Genomic DNA, 22,112 nt, shown 5'->3' on the forward strand with positions numbered 1-22,112 from the left:
TAAAATATGAAAGATTTAAAATTGTTATTTTGTATATAAAATATATCTCACAAAATTAATCGACTATTTTAATTAAAGATATATAGTAGTTTAAATAACATAAAACAACGACAATAGGAGGGTTATAAATAAATGTTCTAAAATGATGTCTAGGAAGTCGTTTAGTCTCCGCCTAGAATAGACAGTGGAAGTTACCTTACACACATTGGGATTATGTATTTTTTTTTAATAAATGGATTTAAGTTGTTTCAAGAGATCTTAAGCTCTCTTAGGTGGTCTTAGGCGGTTTTACAATTTAACGGTTTTAGTTTATTTTCCAATATTTAAGTACAATAATTTAAATTTATAATTTTTAACTCCATATACATGATTATAAACGTTCATATGTTATTTGATATGAATTAAATAAACTAATTTTTGTTTATGATTTACTATTTTTATTTTTAATAGATTTTTGTATATTGTGTATCTAAAATATCATATTTATAATATTGTATGTTGGAAATGCTTAAACCACCTAAAATTGCATATGTTTTGATTAGACGTTATATGTTTTAAGTATTGTGTCAGTGCTTGCTTCGTGCCTAACGCTTTCTTAAACACAAACAAGTCAATATTTTATACTACACAAACTCATTAATAGATATTAGTGCTAAACTTAATAAAGCATATATAACTATTCAAGTCCACAAAATCTTTTACCAAAATAAACTTTTAAAATATAAACTTTTTTACATGTCTAGCACGTATCCGAACATTTCCAAAAAGATACTCCATCTTTTGAAATAGTTGTCGTTTAACGTTTTTGCACATAAATTAAGAAAACAATTAAATTTATAGTTGTCGTTTAAACGTTTTTGCACATAAATTAAGAAAACAATTAAATTTATCCTTAAAAGACATTGTTGCTAATATTCATAAAGAATATCTAATTGTTTGAGTCCAAAAAAGATTTACCCAAAAAAACCTTTGACCATTAAAAACTTGCTTACATGTCTAATACGTGTCTTAAAAGTTTTCATATCAAAGCTCAAAATTCCTAAATTTCAAGATTCTTAACTTTTGTTTTATTTACAAGTAATGATGATACTACTTTAAAATCCTAATTTGTAAGAGACAATATATTGTGTTTAATTAAATATTTTCTTATTGCAAATGTTTTCTTATTTATATAAGGAGTTGTTGAAGAACATCTACAATAAAATCTCCTTCTAAACTCTCACTTATTTCGTACTGATAAACAAAAAGAGCATCTTAAATCTCTTGATCGGTTTTCGAAGATGTATCACCAAAATCTGATTTCATCGACCCCAAACCAAAATTCTAATCCTCACGATTGGGATATTCAAAATCCTTTATTTTCCATACATCCTTCAGCTGAAATACCCTCAAAATATCCCTTTATGGGTATCACTTCTTGCCCAAACACCAATGTTTTTGAGGAATTTCAATATAAAATAACCAACGATCAAAACTTTCCAACGACCTATAACACCCCATTCCCTGTAATATCTGAAGGTATATCATACAATATGCATGATGTTCAAGAGAATACTATGTGTGGTTATACTGCTCACAATCAAGGGCTTATCATTGGTTGTCACGAGCCAGTTCTTGTTCATGCCGTGGTTGAGTCTCAGCAATTTAATGTCCCACAGTCAGAGGATATCAATTTAGTATCTCAGAGTGAGAGGGTCACAGAAGATAAGGTAATGTTCAAAACCGATCATAAGAAGAAAGACATTATTGGCAAAGGGCAATGGACTCCTACTGAAGACGAGTAAGTTTTATTTTTATTTTATTTAATGAAAACTATTAATAATTCATATGTTGACAAAAAAATAATGACTCCATTATAAATATTCTTATAAATATTTTATTTTTGTTATTTGATATAATTATTCTTATTATTGTGGATCTTGTATTATTAAAATGTTTGGGGACATATAAATATTCGTAGGTTGTTGGTGAGAATGGTGAAAAGTAAAGGAACGAAAAACTGGACATCAATCGCAAAAATGTTCCAAGGACGAGTAGGAAAACAATGTCGAGAGAGGTGGCATAACCATCTTCGACCAAACATCAAGGTAGATTTGTTTTAATCTTTCGATTTAAGTATATATGTGACATGTGAGAAATATTTACTAAATGCATCTAGCTATATATAAAATGAATGTGTGTTTTCAGAAAAATGATTGGAGTGAAGAAGAAGATCAAATACTTATTGAAGTCCACAAGATAGTTGGCAACAAATGGACCGAAATTGCTAAAAGACTTCCTGGACGAAGTGAAAATATTGTTAAAAATCATTGGAATGCTACAAAACGTCGACTACACTCCGTAAGGACTAAGAGAAGTGATGCTTTTTCCCCTCGCAACAATGCCCTTGAAAATTACATAAGGTCTATCACAATCAACAACAATGCCCTTATGAACAGAGAAGTTGATTCTATAACTGCAAACTCGGAAATTGATAGTACCAGATGTGAGAATATTGTTGACGAGGTGATGAATCTGAATCTGCACGCTACAACGTCCGTTTATGTTCCGGAGCAAGCAGTGTTGACATGGGGTTATGATTTTACAAAATGTTATGAACCCATGGATGATACATGGATGCTCATGAATGGTTGGAATTAATTTCTGGTGTAGGAGATTGCTTTGCTAAAGATGTTTTCTCATTTTCTCATTTTCATTTTAGGTGATATACTCACCTTAAGTTTAATTCTATCTATCTATCTATCATATATCTATCAATCTATCTATCTATCAATCTATCTATCTATCAATCTATCTATCTATCAATCTATATATCTATCTATCTTGTTACATGGAAAACCATTTGTGTTTCAAGTGGCTTTGTGTTTTGATAACTTGATAACTATCTATCTATTATATTTGTGTTTAGTTATTGTGCTTAAATATTATATTGGTTTTTATGCACACAAAAAAAACTCGAAGTCCGCTATTTTTGCTAAATCTTCTTAAGGAACTTTTTTAATCTTGTCACATTGAAGGTTCTTCCCACACCCCCACAAATTTGTTTTTTCGAAATCCTTCCAAAAGGCTTTATACTAATTGAAGTTGGACTTGACTTATATATGTATTAGGCTGTTTGTTTGTCTCCAAACAGTTCCTTGTAGAATATGAAGATATATCACAGAATAAGCACGATTCTCAAGGGAATATTATGTGTGATTATATTGCTCACAATCAACGATTTTTTCAAATTGTGATGATCAGAATTTCAGTAAAAAATAAACTCTATATGTTTTTCATTCAAAATGGAAAGCTTTATCATTCAAAAAAGAAACTATAATTGACTTGTGGAAGATAAAACCGATTTGACTTCGACACAACCACAATTTGAAACATTTCAGACTGTTGCTAAACTTACGACAAAACAAGTTCTTATTACTGACTCAGGCCTTTAAATTCCTGATGTTACAGTTACAAATAGATGTGCTCTTAGGCTCTTATCTCTCGGCTTATATGCATTGCAAACGCAACACAAAAATTGTGTAAGAACAATTGATTATAATAGTATTCGGTTATTTTTCTTCACTAATCTATTCTATGGTCCTCAAAATGTCCCGATTCTTGATTGTAGCAATATTCAATCTTCTATCTACGACCTATGTGCACTCTTCAATTGATTTTGCCTGAGAGCCTAAGACTCGAGTTTCTTCTATTTACCCCAAAATGTTACCAAAAGCATAGCCAGAAGATAATAACATCATGTATCAGAAGTTCAAATCCGACTTCGACATAACCATAATCTTAAAAACATTACAGAATATTTCTTCAACTTGACAACGAAACAAGTTCACATTTATGACTCAAACCTCTTTATTCTTGATAGAAGCAATCACATATGGATGTGCTCTTAAGCAGAAGTTGTTGCAGTCTTTCCTGCGATCGCTCCAGCTTCAGTTAACAGCGGAACCAACTTCCCATCTTTATGCAAGTTTGATGTTGCTACAACACATTGAAAATCACAAACTTTTGTTTAGAATAACAGATTACAAGTCCTCACTCCGCTAACAAACAAACAAACAAACAAAAGTTTTGAAGGGAATTGCTCTAATCATCTTACCATCACAGCCACCGATGTGATTTCCTCCTATAAACACATTAGGCACGGTACGTTGTCCTGTCCATTCTGCGAGACCTGATTGAATTTGGCTACCATCACCTGTATTAAACAACACCATTTAATTATTCAAAAATAGCAGAACAATGCTTGAGTCTGGATTTTATCTACAACTCTGAATAAATGCAAAAACTCATATACTTGGATCAATAACTGCTTAGGGTAATGATCATATGCTTTCTGAAACTTTTTGACTTGTGGAAGATAAAACCACATGATCATGAGGCCCTATAGAAAACAAAGAAATTTTCAACTATGTGTTGACAAACAAATCCTACGCTTGGACCAAAAAAATCTACACATGGAACTCCAGCGAACTTTCTACAAAACGAAACCTTTACTTGGATCAATAAACAAAATCCAAACCTCGATACACAAGTAAGAGAACAATTCAAAGTTTCCAAAAACATCAAAAACAGAGAAATTTTCGATGATGGGTTCCAGAACAAAACACTATCCTTGGATCAAACAAAATCCTAAACTCGAATCACCGTAAACAAGCAATAGAACAACAAGTATACCATTCCAAAAACGTTATCAACACAGCAAATGAAACGAATTCATGATGAAAAAATCGGCGAAATTTACTTTCGGTGTCGAGCTCAACGGCCTTGAACTTAGCTCCCAATTGTTGCAAAAGCTCCTTCACTCTCACGCAATATGGACAATAAGTCTTGCTGCAAATTCCAGAAAAATTACCAATTAAATAACTCAAAATCATCCATTGGTACACAAAAGCGTCTAGATACATCCATGAATCGTTCATCGTATAAAATTTCCATGATGAAACACACATAATCGAATCCATATAAAGAAGCCAAAAACACAGATTCGAAGATTCACAAACAAACAGTAATCGAGAGAATCGCGGGAAATTTTGTGCGAATAGAGAGAAGAGAGGAACCTGAAAACAACGACTGATTCGCTGTTAACGATCTCCTTAGCTTTCTGCATCGCCATCTTCGTCGAGATTAGAGAACCCTAGTTTCGCTTGTTGGTTATCGATCTGATATTTTGAGGAGAAAGAAATGAAATTGAAGTAGTAAGAGAAGCGAATCAGTCGGCTTTATAAAAACGCTAAATGGATGATATTTGTAAACCGAGTCAAAAGTCAAAAAGTCATCAAGGTTCAAAATAAAACAAACGTTAGATTTGTTTAATGGGCTTTATTGGGCCTTGTTTCTATCATTTTTCGATCGTCAGGTTGGTGAATGTCTGGCACGTTTAAATTGGAAATCTTTGCTAATTCAAGAACAGCTGATTTTTGTAAGCGGGATTTATAAAAATACTTTTTTCAATTTTTTCACGAATTTAATGATTAAATTATCTTTTATTTAATGAAAACATGTAATTAGAAACTAAAATTACAAAAATTTATTTTCACCCAAAAAAATAGTTTCCGTCAAAATTTTTCTCTCCACCAAATTACTAGGATAGAATGGACCATTCTCTTTAAGGCAACGAGATCCTTCTAAAAATACTCTGCTTCAAGTAAATATGTATTGTCTCTGTTTCTCGCGAAATCTCTGGTGTTCGTACAGCTCTTACCTCAATCATATGCTTGGGCACTCAACCGGTGATTATGAAATCTGATTGTCAAATATCAATCAAGGCCATCAATTTACGATCACCCAATGTAGAGATCCATATATGGTATTTTATCTGATATTTTCTTACTTGCTAGTTCTCTAAACTTTTGTAATTGTACGTTTGTCCCATATCTCCAAACTGCATAGCTGATTTTCTGGCAAAAACTATTCTCTAAACATTGTTTAAATGATATAAGATATGGATTGACAAAAAATAAGTATAAAAAAAAAAAAAAAAAAAAAAAAAAAAAAGATATAAGTATCAAATTAATTAGGCTGTGATAGAAATCAATCTTTCAGATTATATGTTTCGTCATGTAAGCATTTTTGAACTTTTTATGTTTCTAAATTTCCACATATATATAGTAATATTTTGAGAGATTGACACGAATAACACCAAAACAATTTTACTTACAAGATATCATATGATCATGTGTTAATAAAAAAACTTATCATATGATTTTTTCCAATGTAAACTTAAAACTAAAATGAATCTACGTGAACAAACTTTAAATCAAATATCAAATATAGCAAACGTAGCCCGGAATTGACCTTAGTAAAAATATTAATTTCGATCAGTCTTTAGTCTTAGTTGTTGGTTTTGTTCATTGTTTTTTTTTTGTAAGGCCTTAGTTATGACCCAAACATTGTTTCCATTTAGTTCTTAGTTAATGAAACCATTTTATAAACATTTACCACATACTATTAAAAAAATTGAAACGAAGTTACAACTTACAAATAGTTTAAGACGTCCATGCAAACACTAAAAATCAATTTGATCAATTAGTTTTTCCTTAGTAGATTTATATCCTTAACGTGTGGTGTAGAGTTCTTAAGCTAAATGTTCGTTCAAGAAAAACTATTTGTGGTTGGGTCCATTGATTTGTTGTACTAGAAAAACGAAGTAATTTGTGATGGAATTTAATGTTGCAACGAGACTTATCAGTACTTTGGTGTGGCCTAAAGCCGTAGGTCTAAAGAATTAATAAATTCTTGGCCCTAATTAACTTTTTAAAACAGATTTAAATACTATTCTATGTTGATTATGAAACTGTAGGATATTTTATATTATGAAACTTTAATAGATACACATTATAAGTCATAAATAACACTAGAACAACAAAAAAAAGAAAAAGAAACAAAAAACAACTTAGGTTGATTAAGTCTTATTGTTTTCAATATTTGTGTCTCAAACCTCTAGACAACATTTATATATTTGACTCCAAAAATCATATGTAACGTTGTATTCCGATCATCCGATGAGTACGAATCGAGTCAGTAATTGAGGCGATGATTATTGAATTTAGCTGCACCCAACCTAACCTTACCCCACCTTCTTAACGAGTTAGCCACCGACGCATAAATTAGGACCGCCCATTTATTGATTTCTGATCAGGACACTTTTGTATTTGAAATATTATGCTATGGTTTATTGATTAATAGTTCATACACAACTCGTAACAATGTTTTTTTAAAAATAGAATCTTAATAACAACTTTAAGAAAAAAACAAAAAATAATAATCTGTAAATGGATTTTTTCCCTGAAATTTTCCATGATCCAAAAAAACCATTACAAATTTCGTTCTCAATACAATTAAATCAGTATGAATGTCTGAAGTATGATCTCACACTAATTTTGTAGTCAATACTATTACTCTTACAACTGTACACGTTTTCACATCGCCTTAACTCCAGGATTCTCTATCATGATCCATCATCCATGTCTCTATCGTTTATCTGTATCCATTCGTTTAGATCACATCATCAATTAATTCATTCAAATAGATGTTTTTTTTTACTTAAAAGAGTGATTATATGCATTCAAATTGTGAAGCTCTATATATTACGCTATAGCAAGAAACGAAACGTACTGTTTTCCCCTATTGGTGACCGCTCTGTTTTTTTCTGGATCAACGTAATCTCTTCTTTCTTTTTATCCGTTGGAACTTAATTAGTTAAATATTTGATGCTGGGTCATAATTCGTCCAATCTATTTCGCCACAACGATGAAAACTTTACAAATGAAAAAAAAAAAAAAATTAACCAAGGTAAAATTTTGATATTCATTTCATAATCCACTTTTTTTTTTAGTTAATATCTTAGAATGAATAGTAGTTTTGTAATTAATTAATCAAGAATTAAAAAAAGTTCTATCAAAATCTAAATATATAGTCTTTTGTTTGTAATATGTTCTGCTTTTTACAAATATGGACTTTTGGTATCAATCATATTCACTTGTTCAGTATTATTCGAATTTCTTGAATCATATAAAAACGAATTATGTAATAAAACGATATAACAAATACTGTGGCCGGTCCTAATGTCAATTGTCATATAACTATATAGTATATATATATAAACCTTTCTGCAAATACAATCCTATATTTAAATACCAACATCCACAAGATAAGTAAAAACAGAAAAAAAAACTTTAAAAAATGCGTTGCCTCACAAAAACAAGATCGTTTCATTATGTCATCATTTTTTATTCCTTCTTCTTTTTACCGTTCTTGTCGTCCTCCTCCGACGATCAAAGAACCACCGTCTCCGGTCTTTTCTGTGGCGGACGTAGCAAATCCTCCGCAGATCCAAACTACATCCCAACTTTCGTCGAAGATATGCATTCACTATCTCTAAAACTAACTACACGCCGTTTCGCAACTGAATCATTAAACTCCACTACATCTATCTACGCTCTGATCCAATGCCACGACGATCTCTCACCGTCCGATTGTCAGCTCTGTTACGCGATTGCACGCACCCGCATCCCTCGTTGTCTCCCTTCTTCCTCCGCAAGAATCTTCCTCGACGGTTGTTTCCTCCGTTACGAAACTTACGAGTTTTACGATGAATCAGTCTCCGATGCGTCGGATAGTTTTTCTTGTAGCAACGACACCGTTTTGGATCCTCGGTTCGGGTTTCAAGTTTCGGAAACTGCGGCGAGAGTCGCGGTTAGAAAAGGAGGGTTTGGAGTCGCCGGAGAGAATGGAGTACACGCTCTTGCTCAGTGTTGGGAGAGTTTGGGGAAAGAAGATTGTAGGGTTTGTTTGGAGAAAGCTGTTAAAGAAGTGAAACGCTGCGTTTCGAGGAGAGAAGGAAGAGCTATGAATACAGGATGTTATCTTAGATACTCTGATCATAAATTCTATAATGGTGATGGACATCATAAATTTCATGGTAAGATTTATCATCTTATTATTTCATCATGTTGGTTTTGTGTCAATTTTGGATATGTGGATTGAAAATTTTACTTTTTATATTTGGACCATTACTCCTATTTTTGTTTTGGTTTGGACTCGGCTATTTTTGTGTTTCTACATTTTTGGTTACTTAAGAATATAGAAACAGAAGAAAAATAATAATCGAATCTCTAATTTACTCAAATTATAATCCAAATTCATGTTTAGGCTTTTTTACGCATTAAACCAAAATAATGTAGTGTTTGTTTTGTTGGTAGTGCTTTTTAACAAAGGAGTCATCGTTGCTATTGTCTTGACAACGTCAGCATTCGTCATGCTCATCCTCTTGGCAACGTATGTCATTATGACAAAAGTATCAAAGACTAAACAAGGTAAACATTTAAATGCATATGTGATGATAATGTTGAATCCATATATCGAAACATTCGTTTTCTAGCTTAGAAATTATAGGCATGTGATTGCGACTTTCGGTCATCTCATTATATCCGTACCCAATCCAAAATATTTGATTAGACAATATTTATTCGTTTAAATGATGATAATTAATATTCCGATTCGCTATCAGAAATGCGTATGCCTAACTTTTGGTTGATTTACCTCCTCACGAGCAGAAAAAAGAAACTTAGGTTTGGTTTCGAGAAAATTCAACAACTCAAAGACGAAGTTCAAGTACGAGACTCTAGAGAAGGCAACAGATTACTTCAGTCACAAGAAAATGCTAGGGCAAGGAGGAAATGGCACCGTTTTCTTAGGAATCCTTCCAAATGGTAAGAACGTGGCTGTGAAAAGATTAGTGTTTAACACAAGAGACTGGGTAGAAGAATTCTTCAACGAAGTGAATCTAATTAGTGGAATCCAACATAAGAACCTCGTCAAGCTTCTTGGTTGTAGCATTGAAGGACCGGAGAGTCTCTTGGTCTATGAGTACGTGCCTAACAAAAGCCTCGACCAATTTCTCTTTGGTAATAAATTCTCCTTGAGTCTATCTCTAGAGCATTGCATTGTTTCATTAATTGTTAGACTATGCTTTTGTATTGCATTCTATTTGATGTTTCCGCTAATAGACTTTGATCGGTTCTATCATAAAGAGAAAAGACCATTTGAACAACTTTTGAAAGCTCTAGGGCTAAATTGATAAGAAAAAAGAACATTAACAAATGTATTAAAAATAGAGTAGAATCTTATAAGTGATTTCTTTGTGATTTTCAGATGAGAGTCAAAGCAAGGTCTTAAACTGGAGCCAGAGGCTAAACATAATCCTTGGAACAGCGGAGGGACTGGCTTACCTACACGGTGGATCTCCCGTGAGGATTATTCATCGTGACATCAAAACCAGTAATGTTCTTCTAGACGACCAGCTCAATCCTAAGATCGCTGATTTCGGTTTGGCTCGATGTTTTGGTCTGGACAAAACTCATCTTAGCACCGGCATCGCAGGAACTCTGTAAGCTACTTAAAAACACTAGAACCCAAATGGTTCGAATCACTACCCAATTTTCATGTGTCAAGCTCGAGATAAATATTTGAAACTGAGTTTTGTAACTTTATACAGAGGTTACATGGCTCCAGAGTATGTTGTTAGAGGACAGTTAACGGAGAAAGCAGACGTTTATAGCTTCGGAGTTCTTGTTCTCGAGATTGCTTGTGGAACAAGAATCAATGCTTTCGTACCAGAGACAGGTCACCTCCTACAAAGAGTAAGAATCCCTACAAAACTCCGTCATTGTTATCAAAGTTTTGGGGTTGATATGAATCTCAAATCCACCATTGTTTCTTCTCTCTAGGTCTGGAACCTTTATACACTGAATAGACTGGTCGAAGCTCTTGACCCATGTCTAAAAGATGAGTTTCTTCAAGTGCAAGGCAGCGAAGCTGAAGCTTGTAAAGTTCTTCGTGTGGGATTGTTATGCACACAAGCTTCTCCGTCGCTAAGACCGTCGATGGAAGAAGTGATCCGTATGCTAACCGAGAGAGATTACCCGATTCCATCTCCAACCAGTCCTCCCTTCTTGAGGGTTAGCTCTCTAACTACAGACCTAGAGGGCAGTAGTACTATATCTCATAGCACCAATAGTACTACGACGTTTAACACGATGGTCAAAACCGATCAAGCTTCTTATACTTCTTCAGAATCTTCTACTACTCGTACAATCTAATGATTTTTTTGCCTAGAATATATTTCACCATTTTTTGAGGTAGGTGTATAAAAAAGTCATCTGATTGCATATAGAATTATTGAGTAAACTAATTTCCCTAAGCGGAAATACAACATGTGAATTACCCCGGTAGCAGTACAAACAAAGATTTTGTAAACTGATTACAATATATCCTTCATCAACAAAACACTAACCATTAAAGACATCTTGTAGACTCTCATTTGTTCTAAAATATATTCAAACAAAACGTTTGAAATCATACCTCACACAAGCCAAGACACATTCCTTTTGGTTCTTGATTCCAAAGATAACAATTCCTTCATACATCAAGAAAACAATTACACAATCAAAATTCAGTTCAGTTAAGCACACAACACACTTTAAACTGATGTATCCAAATTCAAATATATAAAATGTAAGATTAAAACCGAGATACGTACACGCAAACTACTCATCTTCGACGACAACACTAATTTCTCCCTTCTCGAGTAAATCATAGAACTCCTTCGTTCGTCTTTGGTTGTTCCAATGATGCATTTTCCACAGCCCTCCAACCGCAAAGCCGAGCGTTATTCCATATATGATCTCTTTAACTACGCTTGGTCCTTTATAAACAGCCTTTCCGATCTTCTGAACATTAGCCATCTAGGTTACCTAAATATTGCAGTTAACAGAAGTCAGAACATAATATACACAAATTTTTACTGCAGTGTCCTAAAATATAGCAAAGCTCCATTCTCTTACACAAATATACTACATGGCATCCATTTCAGTATTATTGGCCTTTACGTTTTCATAGTAAACTATCACATCGTTTCAAAGTCCAAATTTGCAGTTGTGGAAAAACAAATTATCAATTGAAAATTGTAATAGTTTTCTGTTTTTCTTTTTTGGATCTTAAAATATATGCAAAATTCAGCAAAACGCTAACGCAAACTGATTTTTACAACTAGGTTAAAAAATTGTTCAAGATGTTAAAATTGTGAGTTTAGAATTGAAGCAAATATAGTTTGTTGCACTGTGTATAATATACTAATGATATTCAATAAATGGATATGCAAAGCAAGAAAGATGGTAGCATGACACAACTATACAAGGGACAATGATTCGAGAAAACGAATTAATTGGAAAATTTGTGTAAATCACTAGACATACCTGTAGATTAAAACCAGAGATATTGAAGGAAAAGAGAGAAGCTTCAAGATTCTCATAAGACTAGAAAGATCTCACATAGTATAAAGCAAGAGGCATAATCTAGTGCTACGCACTTTGGAGTGTCACCTTTTTTTTTCCTAACAACGGTGAAGATTGAAGATTCGATGATCAACGGCTTGTTTGCGAGTTCATGTGCTTAGTTTGACAACTGTAACACAAGTCAGCGCCGGTGAGAGCCACGTGTGTGGAAGTATGAGTTTGGTTCACCATTGATTTTTTTTTTTCTTTCCAAACTTATAACCGGATAGTAGTCATGGACAAGATCGAACCGGTTCTTGGGTTAATTAGAGTCATTAGACAGTTTTTGAGTTAATGAATATACTGTATATATATGTATTGTTATAGGATTTAGTTTCTCGATTTTTCTGCATTTTTGTTGTTTCATATGTTGTTTGGACAATTTTATGTCTTCCGGCTCTGTTCTCCAACTTTTTAGATGAAAACTTCTCAAATATCAACAATAAGCAGTACAATTTTGTTCTATGGAAGTAAGAATTGGGTTGCAAACCTCTTTCTGGTTTAATAAGTGGTGTTCACTAGGACAGCTACACAGTCTTTTGGGAGACCGCGGTTTCATTGAATTTGGACTTCGATCCACATTCACTATAATAGATGCTCTCCGCCTCCACCGGCGTAGACACCATCGCACTGCAAACCTAAACAAGGTTGAGCTCGAATTGGATCGCTTTAGGAACAGAGTCCTCAGCTCAGAGAACGATGTTGCTGCTCTTTGGCGTGGCTTGGAAGACAAGTTTCGACCCAAATTCTCCGCAAAAGAAACTTGGGCTCTAATAAGGTCTCCAAATCCTCTGCAGTCGTGGTCTAAAGGTATCTGATTCAAGAACTCAACCCCGAAGTTCTCGTTTTTTATCAGGCTGGCCACTCTGAATCGCCTCTCCACCGAAGACAGAATGCAAGCTTTAAATCGAGGAGCATTTCGAAACCCCACAAGCAGCACATTTCGAAACTTAGAAGATCAAGATATGCACCACTTTTATTTATATGCGACAGTAAAACATCTGGTGTAGAATGTAACAGAGTGTAATGTTAAAGAAATAACACAAAACACAAAGAGACTGATCTGAAAGAATGTGTGAGTATTATCCATGACTTGTATCTAAGCAGAAAAATGAGGACCTTTACAAAGACATAAGAGAGAAATGTAAGCAGAACAAGGTACACTAACTATGTATGTAGGTTCCCATGTTTCTCTTGCTCTCTCTGTTTGGTTAAAAACAGTTCAAGTGTGTGGCTAGAAATGCAGAGAAGCTAACTTTAGTCATCGGCAAAGATTATCTAAAAAAACATCTTAACATAAAACATATGAATAGCCATCAGATTGTTTGCTGTTACTTAGACCGAAAAAGATGCATTTGATACTAATTAGCCGTTACAACAAAATCCAAAAGAAGATAAACCAAAAAGTCATAAAGGTTCCAACACAAAACCAAAAAGATAAACATAGGCAAATGCATCTCTAAATAGATATAGACTAAACATATTTAGCCATCAAAGAGCTCACCTCATGCAAAACGTCAATCTTCTGCAAAACGTCACCACTTTTCTTTTTCACAATATACTTACTCTTCAAAGACGGATTTTGTTAACGAAATGATTCACACGAGATCGTGTTTCTTCAAGGGTGTGAATCATTTAGTTAACAAAATCCGTTCCTTGAAAAGTAAGAATAGATGATGATGATTGATGAATTGAAGAAAAATAAGAGACGTGATGATGATTAAATCGGAGAAGAGTTCTCTTTTTTTTTGTAAGAGGAGTCGAAAGAGAAAAAGAAAACAAACTAGGGTTAATGACTTTGGGTTTTAGGCTTATATATAGCTGCAGATTTTAACAAACCGGTCGGTCCGATTATCGAACCGATCCGATTGCCGAAATTAATTTCGCCGATACAGTTTCTTCGATCACCACCGATAACCAAAATTATCGGTTAATCGAGTCGGTTTGCTCGGTTCATGTCCTCAGGTCTAAGAGGGAGTAGTCTGTTCAAATTTTCAATTGTCTTTTCGAATCTCCCTTTTTTTATTTGATTATTTGCATGCGATTAATGTAAAACTTTTTTGAACTGTTAAAAACAACAAAAAGTAGTTCACTTAATTAATTAATACAATAATGTGAGAAATACGTTTAGTGAGATAGTCAGAAAGTTGGTTTGATGTTTAAACATTTAAATATAAAATTATTACATTTTTGGTTTGATATAAATTTTGTTAATTAAATTGATTGTATTTAAAATTTGATAGAAACTATTTATTTGAATATCAATTTTGATAGCATTTCTTAGTTTCAACAATGTGGTAAATTACCATGTTTTAAAGATTTAACCTAATAATCTAAAATTTATAATAAGCTTGTAAAATTTTTATAATTATGAACTTTTAAATTTAAATCCAAAACTCTAAAATATAAACATGAATTTTAATCCCTAAAACATAAATTTTAACCATAAATTTAAACAATTAAATAATTTTTTTTATTGAAAATTTAATTATTTTTTAATTACCCTTTAATTAGGTAGGTGCAGCTACTTTTTTTCTTTTCCTTCTTTTTCTCTGTGAAGCTACTCGTTGATTGTACTAAAAAGTGTAAAATAATACTCTGTTTAGTCGGTGCAAGAAATAGAAATGTAACTGCTTCAGACGACCGTTGGATTTCTTTATTCATCAGTTTTTTGATTAAGCGTTGGCTTATTTTTAACAACTCCACGTGCAATTCTCTTATAAACAAATGGTTATCCAAACGCAAATTCCTTGACCAAATCTTTTTGGTCGGTTTGTTTATTACAAAAAAAGAAATAGACAAGATCAAGGGAATTAGATAGTACGTGGCATAATCCCCCGTTGGTCCTTTGAATGTTCTTACTTAGCTCTGGAGTGACAATTCAAATCCTTTGCATAAGTCACCTCACTAACATCTCTGGTCACATGAACGAACTCTTATTTACAAAGCAGGGTCTCTCTCATCATTTTTTTTTAAATGACAATGCATATGTGGTCTCTGTTCGGTCGATTACATTTGACCAAGTGAGTGTTCATCTTTGTAATCATGTTGGCATTCAATCCCGAGTCTCTTCCATCATCATAAACTATATCAAACAAACTAACAATGATCAAGCATTATTTTTTCTCTCTTTTTTCTGGGTTTATATTGATATTGAAACACAATTACTAAAAGTATTATATATTAAAAAGATTTTTTGTATTTATCAGTTAAACTAAAAACCTAAAATGCTCATTTCTTTAGTTGAAATAGTGTTTACCAGTTGCAATAAAAATATAAAATTAAACCAAAGTTTCAAGGTTTTATTTTTTAATGAGTTAATCTTTCGAGATTCTATAAATTAATATTTATTAGTTTGTAGATATATTTACGCAAAATACAGTACTATGTTATTTTTAGATTTTTTTTTTATTAAAACTTTTTTAGGTTTTGTTCTTTGCATATTTAGTTATGTTTTTTTTACTTCTTTAATTTCTTTTTCTCCAACATATTATGTTAACGTAGATACGAGGCTTAATTCAATTTTTCTTTACATAAATCTAAGCAATGACTTTTCATCTACAAAGTTTTTTAAAATCAACTATAACTGATCAAATACGTAAAGAGTTATGTGAATACAAAAGAAATCATATCAATTGTACTCAAAAGGAGTTATAATTGTTGATTGAACAGAAGTTATATACAAAATTTAGTCACACAATCTGAAACAGACTCAAGCGATCAGCTGAATATCTATCATAAATGATGAAATAAAAAAAATTAGAGATTAACTTCAAAAAAATTCAAACTTAAAAAAAAAACAAATAACATTATAATACTAAATTTTTTTAAAAATATATGTTTAAGATTTATGATTATTAATTTATGATATTATTAGGAGCATATTTTTATATAGAGATTTCAAAAAAAAAATTATCTTATTATCTGATCGATTTTGGTTAATTTTTATATTTACACAGAACCGATAAAATTTATTAATTTATAGAATATTAATTTAGAGTTTCTATTGTATAATACTAAATATTGGAAAATCTAAACCTAAATCTAAGGCATTTCCTTAAATTAAATATAACATGAAAATAGCCCTAGTAGCATTTATAAATCCACCGAGAATCGGCATAATTTTTTTGTACAATGAAGTTAGTTGAGTTAATGAACAAATTTATTATGACCAAAAAATGGAAATAAAATATCATAATTGGTTCAATTTTTTTAATTGGTTCAAAATTCAATATATAAAAATTAAAATCTTAATTAAATCCCAGAATCTCATAAATAATTTTGGGTCCGACTAGTGACCTATAAAGGAATACAAGGAATGAAAAGAAACATAACTAAAAAGGAACAAACAAGAAAATAAAAAAATGATAAAATAAGAATGAAGAGGAATGGGTGTGGAAGAAAAATAGAACAAATGTTACTGTAAATGATAACCAAAACATAGAACAAATAGTAACAAAAATTAATAAATAAATAATTTATTTTCTAAATTAAATATTAAATATAAGACGAAAATAATTTAATTTTTAATTAATAAATGTTTAATTTGTTTTTTTGTCTGTTTCTCATCAAATTTGGGAAGGAATAATTTTCTTGTACGATTCCTCAAAAAATAAGGAATGATTAGGAATAGTGTGGGGTACACATATTACAATTTAGAAAAAAATTATTGCTGAATGGTGAAAAAAGAAAAAAAACAATAAGGAACGTGTTGTTCCTACCCATTCTTTTCTTAAAAAATGTTCACCAATTGGACCCTTTATTTTCTCTGAAGAGGAATCTGACGATATAAGCCAATCATCATCTAATGCCTAAAACGTTTCAAAACATTAACCATCCGAATCAATTAAATTTTCAGACAATAAAGTTATCTTTTCCAAATATATTATGGATATATATACCCATCGTCACATTTCTTTTCTCTAATTTCCATATCAAAACTAAAATGAATATAACAAGTTGAGTGAGGATATTTTTAAATTAATAAGGAATGATTTTCATTGGTCAATCCGTGGAAATTACATTGTCGGTAGGTCAATTAAAGGCGCAATTATGATGCAATATATAAAAATTTAGAAATATTAAGAGCCATGTGACTAGAACCATGTATACAATATTTTATTTCCCTTCGTATTAAATCACCAACGACCAAATCTAAAGGTAGCAAATCAAACAGCCCCACAAATATATCAAAATATATAAAGAAGTAATTAAATTAACAAAAACGAAGAAAGTATAGGTTTCACTCTCTTACTCATTCCTTACATGTCGACCAATAATTCTATAAGTATCTAATGACATTTCCTATCTTTCTTTCAATCCATAATCTTATCATATAATCAAATTCGGGAAAGTTTTTAAGTTTCATAAACTCTATAAATTACTCTCTACCATCTTAACCTAAAAAACATTCTCAATCCTTTGTCCAAAATCTTGCATATCGGCAAAATGGCTTCGCCGTGTTTGACCAAGTCCGATTCCGGTATCAATGGCGTTGACTTTACCGAAAAATTCCGGTTAGAAGATTCCACTCTCTTAGCCAATGGTCAAGTCGTCTTAACCGATGTTCCGGTTAACGTTACTCTCACCTCTTCACCTTACTTAGTCGACAAAGACGGTGTACCACTCGACGTCTCTGCCGGTTCATTCATCGGGTTTAACCTCGACGGAGAGCCCAAAAGCCACCACGTGGCATCCATCGGAAAACTCAAGAACATTCGTTTCATGAGCATATTCCGTTTCAAGGTTTGGTGGACTACTCATTGGGTCGGATCAAACGGACGTGACATCGAGAACGAGACTCAAATCATCATTCTTGATCAATCCGGGTCGGATTCTGGACCCGGATCCGGGTCGGGTCGTCCTTATGTTCTCTTGCTACCTCTTCTTGAAGGCTCCTTCCGTTCATCATTCCAATCCGGAGAAGACGATGACGTGGCGGTCTGTGTCGAATCCGGGTCGACCGAAGTAACCGGGTCGGAGTTTCGTCAGATTGTGTATGTCCATGCCGGGGATGACCCGTTCAAGCTCGTGAAAGACGCCATGAAAGTGATTAGGGTTCATATGAATACGTTCAAGCTTCTTGAAGAGAAATCGCCGCCGGGAATTGTCGATAAATTCGGGTGGTGCACTTGGGATGCTTTTTACTTGACGGTGAATCCTGACGGAGTTCATAAAGGTGTTAAGTGTCTCGTCGACGGTGGTTGTCCTCCGGGATTGGTTCTTATCGACGACGGTTGGCAATCGATTGGACATGATTCCGATGGTATTGATGTCGAAGGGATGAATATTACCGTCGCCGGTGAACAAATGCCTTGCAGGTTGGTTTATTCCGGTTTAGACTTTCAATTTTATCGATTGTTAGTTATTCTGACTTGTTTTAAACGGTTAAGTTAGGTTGAACCAGTGAACCGGTTTAATTTTGTACATTTTAACCGGATGCTATGATACGTTTGATACTTTGATTAGATGTTGAAATCCTCGCACTGTTTTTTTTGGCCTTCCTTGAAAACGGTTTAGTTTGATTTTAATTTTTAGTCCACATGTAGTGAGAACCGAGATTTCGTGCTGGCTCAGTTTAACCAAATTCTATAAACCGGAATTTCTGTTTGATTATTGAAATCCTCACACCGGTTTAATCTGGTTTTACAGGCTTCTGAAGTTTGAAGAGAACCACAAATTCAAAGACTACGTTTCTCCAAAAGATCAAAACGACGTCGGAATGAAAGCTTTCGTCAGAGATCTGAAAGATGAATTCTCCACCGTTGATTACATCTACGTTTGGCACGCACTTTGCGGTTACTGGGGAGGTCTCCGTCCTGAAGCTCCGGCTCTGCCGCCGTCGACCATTATCCGGCCCGAGCTCTCTCCAGGACTTAAACTAACAATGGAAGATCTCGCCGTCGATAAGATCATAGAGACCGGAATCGGATTTGCCTCGCCGGACTTGGCGAAAGAGTTCTACGAAGGTCTTCACTCTCATCTTCAAAACGCCGGTATTGACGGCGTTAAAGTTGATGTCATCCACGTAAGTTTTCCGTCTGACTTAACGGATTGTTTTGTTTTTCCGTTTATTCATTAACTTTTGACACGTGGCCTTTTTAATTTGCAGATATTGGAGATGTTATGCCAGAAATATGGCGGGAGAGTTGACTTGGCCAAAGCTTACTTCAAGGCGTTAACGTCGTCAGTGAATAAGCATTTTAACGGTAACGGCGTTATCGCCAGCATGGAGCATTGCAATGACTTTATGTTCCTTGGAACTGAAGCCATCTCTCTTGGTCGTGTCGGTAAGTCTTTTACTTTCTGTTTAAAATGAAACTTAAAGACTATTTTCAAAATTTTCATATTAAATTATTTATACTATAAACTAATGATTCATTTGGATTTGTTGTTGGAATTAGGTGATGACTTTTGGTGCACGGATCCATCAGGCGATCCAAACGGTACGTTTTGGCTACAAGGATGTCACATGGTCCACTGTGCATACAACAGTCTCTGGATGGGAAATTTCATTCAGCCTGATTGGGACATGTTTCAGTCCACACATCCTTGTGCTGAGTTCCATGCTGCTTCTCGGGCCATTTCCGGTGGGCCGATTTACATCAGTGATTGTGTGGGCAAGCATGATTTTGATCTCTTGAAGCGTCTTGTTTTGCCCAACGGTTCGATTTTGAGGTGTGAGTACTATGCTCTCCCAACTCGTGACCGTCTCTTTGAGGATCCTCTTCATGATGGCAAAACCATGCTCAAGATTTGGAACTTGAACAAGGTAATAATGCTTTCTTTTCATGAGCTCTTCATTTACTGTTATTGGCCTCTTTTGAAAGCCTAATTAGACTGATTAAGGATTAAGCAAGTAGAATCCATTAGAACCTCCCCAATGAGCTTACATTGATTTTAAATGGATATAGAGTTTGGTCTTTAGCACTTTATATATAATCTTGGCTGACTCTGAAAATTGTAAAGGCTTTTGGGTTTATTTGTAGCTAATCGAAACCTGTTTAATGGCTCAAGGTGTTATTAAATAGTCTTGTTAGAGATTAAACAGGCCTGTATAAACCTATATGAGAGGTTATAATGGATTCATATGGATCTAATTTGGGGTTTTTATTAGACTGGAGTTTATTGATCAATTTTGAAAATTTAATGGTGCTTTTGAGTCCTGAGTTGACTCGTTTCTTGGTTCACAAGGTTCAGTTTGTTCATTACAAATTTACAATCTTGTTTCTTGACATGTTTTTCTTGTTCCAACAGTACACTGGAGTTATTGGAGCATTCAACTGTCAAGGAGGAGGATGGTGCAGAGAAACCAGACGTAACCAATGTTTCTCTGAATGCGTCAACACGTTAACCGCCACCACAAGCCCTAAAGACGTTGAATGGAACAGTGGAAGCAGCCCAATCTCCATTGCAAACGTTGAAGAGTTTGCTTTGTTCTTGTCTCAATCCAAGAAGCTTTTGTTGTCTGGACTAAACGATGATCTTGAGCTGACTTTGGAGCCTTTCAAGTTTGAGCTGATCACTGTCTCTCCTGTTGTGACCATTGAGGGTAATTCAGTCCGGTTTGCTCCGATTGGACTGGTTAACATGCTAAACACAAGCGGTGCGATCCGGTCTTTGGTGTATAATGATGAATCTGTTGAGGTCGGAGTTTTTGGTGCCGGAGAGTTTAGGGTTTATGCATCGAAAAAACCTGTGAGCTGCTTAATTGATGGTGAAGTTGTTGAGTTTGGTTATGAAGACTCAATGGTGATGGTGCAAGTCCCTTGGTCTGGTCCAGATGGTTTGTCTTCTATTCAGTATTTGTTTTAGAGATTTTGAAGGTCCTTATTTGTTTCCTTCTTAACTCCGTACCGTTCGTTGAGTTTTTGAAAGAACTCCGAGCCGTTTTTTATATGGTTTCTGAGAGTAAACAATTTATGTTGGTTTTTTTTTGTCAAACATTTATGTTGGCTTTTTTATTTGAGGATTTTCTTTTTATCATTGGTAGAATCTTTGTACTGCCATATTTTCGTATTTATTATAAATGATCTGTTCTTTTCATAATTTGTGACAGAATTGTTATCAACATAAATTGTTTTAGTAGTCAATTTTAGTAGTCACTAGTGACCTTTCATTATGTAATCTCTTTTAATTTGTTTTTAAACCTTCGGCTCTCTATGTTGCCGTGTAAATTTTACATTCATACAAAAAAAAAAAAAGCTTTTCAAAGCATATAAATAGAAAAGATTTTGATATATTAGTTGAAATGGTGGAAGGCATAGGGTGGGTGCCAAGATAACCTCACCTTTTTGAGTTGTACCTTTCAGATGAAAAGATGTGTTACATTCTCTAATATGAACTTCAAATGATTTGAAAAAAAGTTGTAATCAGAGTAATCCATGCGTATTCATTTCAAGCCTATTGCATGCGGATAAGAGTGAAAGCATCATGCATTTGGTTTGGTAAGCACATGCGGCGTGATCAGTTCTTTGATGTATCATGATGAATCTGTTCAGATCAGAGTTTGTGGTGATGCCATGGAGTTTAGGGTTTATGCATTGAGAAACCCTATGGACTCCCAAATTGATGGTGGAGTTGTTGAATATGGTTGTGAAGACTAAAATAAATGGTAATGGTGTAAGTAAATCTAAGAGAAACCCAAAGCTCCAAACAAGAACTGATAATATCTTTTCAACAAAAGGAACCTTCTAGTTGAAATCAGCATACAACTAGCAGAATTTTTTTTAATGTGATTTAAGTGTTTTACAATAGCTTGTATTAATTTCACAATTACCA

The 22,112-nt window shown here is 33.6% G+C and overlaps 5 protein-coding genes, 1 long non-coding RNA gene and 1 other non-coding gene across 11 annotated transcripts; 4 read left to right on the plus strand and 3 right to left on the minus strand.

Moving 5' to 3' along the window:
• Window positions 1-852: 852 nt before the first annotated feature.
• Window positions 853-2,732, plus strand: MYB115 (myb domain protein 115). The gene is made up of 3 exons (NM_123400.2): window positions 853-1,780; window positions 1,961-2,087; window positions 2,188-2,732. Exons 1-3 carry the CDS (start codon window positions 1,281-1,283, stop codon window positions 2,638-2,640), a joined length of 1,080 nt encoding a protein of 359 aa, NP_568581.1. The 5' UTR covers window positions 853-1,280; the 3' UTR covers window positions 2,641-2,732.
• Window positions 2,733-3,407: 675 nt separating this feature from the next.
• Window positions 3,408-5,317, minus strand: GRXC2 (Glutaredoxin family protein). Of its 2 annotated transcripts, NM_123401.4 has the most exons (4): window positions 5,058-5,317; window positions 4,742-4,830; window positions 4,097-4,195; window positions 3,408-3,978 (listed from the first exon to the last, which is right to left on the minus strand). In NM_123401.4, the coding sequence occupies exons 1-4, from the start codon at window positions 5,111-5,113 to the stop codon at window positions 3,887-3,889; spliced, it is 336 nt and encodes a 111-aa protein (NP_198853.1). In that variant the 5' UTR covers window positions 5,114-5,317; the 3' UTR covers window positions 3,408-3,886. The 2 variants fall into 2 exon arrangements, with proteins under 2 accessions (NP_198853.1, NP_001119339.1); NM_001125867.1 differs by having other exon boundaries at window positions 3,655-3,978; window positions 4,742-5,259.
• A 2,265-nt stretch (window positions 5,318-7,582) lies between these two features.
• CRK42 (cysteine-rich RLK (RECEPTOR-like protein kinase) 42) lies at window positions 7,583-11,276 on the plus strand. Of its 3 annotated transcripts, NM_123402.5 has the most exons (6): window positions 7,583-8,920; window positions 9,201-9,314; window positions 9,555-9,905; window positions 10,153-10,387; window positions 10,496-10,640; window positions 10,728-11,238. In NM_123402.5, exons 1-6 carry the CDS (start codon window positions 8,182-8,184, stop codon window positions 11,097-11,099), a joined length of 1,956 nt encoding a protein of 651 aa, NP_198854.3. In that variant the 5' UTR covers window positions 7,583-8,181; the 3' UTR covers window positions 11,100-11,238. The 3 variants fall into 3 exon arrangements, with proteins under 3 accessions (NP_198854.3, NP_001331671.1, NP_001331670.1); NM_001344323.1 differs by having other exon boundaries at window positions 7,833-8,920; window positions 10,496-11,276; NM_001344324.1 differs by lacking the exons at window positions 10,496-10,640; window positions 10,728-11,238 and having other exon boundaries at window positions 7,833-8,920; window positions 10,153-10,419.
• Window positions 11,147-12,282, minus strand: AT5G40382 (Cytochrome c oxidase subunit Vc family protein). 2 transcript variants are annotated; one of them, NM_001344325.1, is made up of 3 exons: window positions 12,255-12,282; window positions 11,540-11,753; window positions 11,147-11,416 (listed from the first exon to the last, which is right to left on the minus strand). In NM_001344325.1, the coding sequence occupies exon 2, from the start codon at window positions 11,742-11,744 to the stop codon at window positions 11,547-11,549; it is 198 nt and encodes a 65-aa protein (NP_001318711.1). In that variant the 5' UTR covers window positions 11,745-11,753; window positions 12,255-12,282; the 3' UTR covers window positions 11,147-11,416; window positions 11,540-11,546. The 2 variants fall into 2 exon arrangements, with proteins under 2 accessions (NP_001318711.1, NP_001119340.1); NM_001125868.2 differs by lacking the exon at window positions 12,255-12,282 and having other exon boundaries at window positions 11,540-11,751.
• Window positions 12,283-13,883: 1,601 nt separating this feature from the next.
• Window positions 13,884-14,009, minus strand: MIR866. The gene has a single exon (NR_143314.1). It is a non-coding gene; the product is annotated as a microRNA ath-MIR866 precursor (primary transcript).
• A 1,009-nt stretch (window positions 14,010-15,018) lies between these two features.
• On the plus strand, window positions 15,019-15,416 carry AT5G06035. Its single transcript, NR_142885.1, has one exon. It is a non-coding gene; the product is annotated as an other RNA (long non-coding RNA).
• Window positions 15,417-17,509: 2,093 nt separating this feature from the next.
• On the plus strand, window positions 17,510-21,514 carry SIP1 (Raffinose synthase family protein). Its single transcript, NM_123403.4, has 5 exons — window positions 17,510-18,652; window positions 18,984-19,359; window positions 19,444-19,621; window positions 19,736-20,103; window positions 20,589-21,514. Exons 1-5 carry the CDS (start codon window positions 17,781-17,783, stop codon window positions 21,144-21,146), a joined length of 2,352 nt encoding a protein of 783 aa, NP_198855.1. The 5' UTR covers window positions 17,510-17,780; the 3' UTR covers window positions 21,147-21,514.
• Window positions 21,515-22,112: the final 598 nt, after the last annotated feature.

This window comes from Arabidopsis thaliana, chromosome 5 (genome assembly GCF_000001735.4).
Source record: "Arabidopsis thaliana chromosome 5, partial sequence".
Classification (NCBI taxonomy): Eukaryota; Viridiplantae; Streptophyta; class Magnoliopsida; order Brassicales; family Brassicaceae; genus Arabidopsis; species Arabidopsis thaliana.

Bases quoted from the DNA above. Each gene is read 5' to 3' on its own strand.
- SIP1 (NM_123403.4), top strand. From the start codon at position 17,781: ATGGCTTCGCCGTGTTTGACCAAGTCCGATTCCGGTATCAATGGCGTT. The intron at 18,653-18,983 runs GTTGGTTTATTC...CTGGTTTTACAG, and splicing joins GGTGAACAAATGCCTTGCAG to GCTTCTGAAGTTTGAAGAGA. The intron at 20,104-20,588 runs GTAATAATGCTT...TTGTTCCAACAG, and splicing joins AGATTTGGAACTTGAACAAG to TACACTGGAGTTATTGGAGC.
- MYB115 (NM_123400.2), top strand. From the start codon at position 1,281: ATGTATCACCAAAATCTGATTTCATCGACCCCAAACCAAAATTCTAAT. The intron at 1,781-1,960 runs GTAAGTTTTATT...AAATATTCGTAG, and splicing joins TGGACTCCTACTGAAGACGA to GTTGTTGGTGAGAATGGTGA. The intron at 2,088-2,187 runs GTAGATTTGTTT...GTGTGTTTTCAG, and splicing joins ATCTTCGACCAAACATCAAG to AAAAATGATTGGAGTGAAGA.
- GRXC2 (NM_001125867.1), bottom strand. From the start codon at position 4,961: ATGGATTCGATTATGTGTGTTTCATCATGGAAATTTTATACGATGAAC. The intron at 4,196-4,741 runs GTAAATTTCGCC...TGTTTAATACAG, and splicing joins CGTTGAGCTCGACACCGAAA to GTGATGGTAGCCAAATTCAA. The intron at 3,979-4,096 runs GTAAGATGATTA...AATGTGTTGTAG, and splicing joins TCACATCGGTGGCTGTGATG to CAACATCAAACTTGCATAAA.
- CRK42 (NM_123402.5), top strand. From the start codon at position 8,182: ATGCGTTGCCTCACAAAAACAAGATCGTTTCATTATGTCATCATTTTT. The intron at 8,921-9,200 runs GTAAGATTTATC...TTTTGTTGGTAG, and splicing joins TGGACATCATAAATTTCATG to TGCTTTTTAACAAAGGAGTC. The intron at 9,315-9,554 runs GTAAACATTTAA...CCTCACGAGCAG, and splicing joins AGTATCAAAGACTAAACAAG to AAAAAAGAAACTTAGGTTTG.
- AT5G40382 (NM_001344325.1), bottom strand. From the start codon at position 11,744: ATGGCTAATGTTCAGAAGATCGGAAAGGCTGTTTATAAAGGACCAAGC.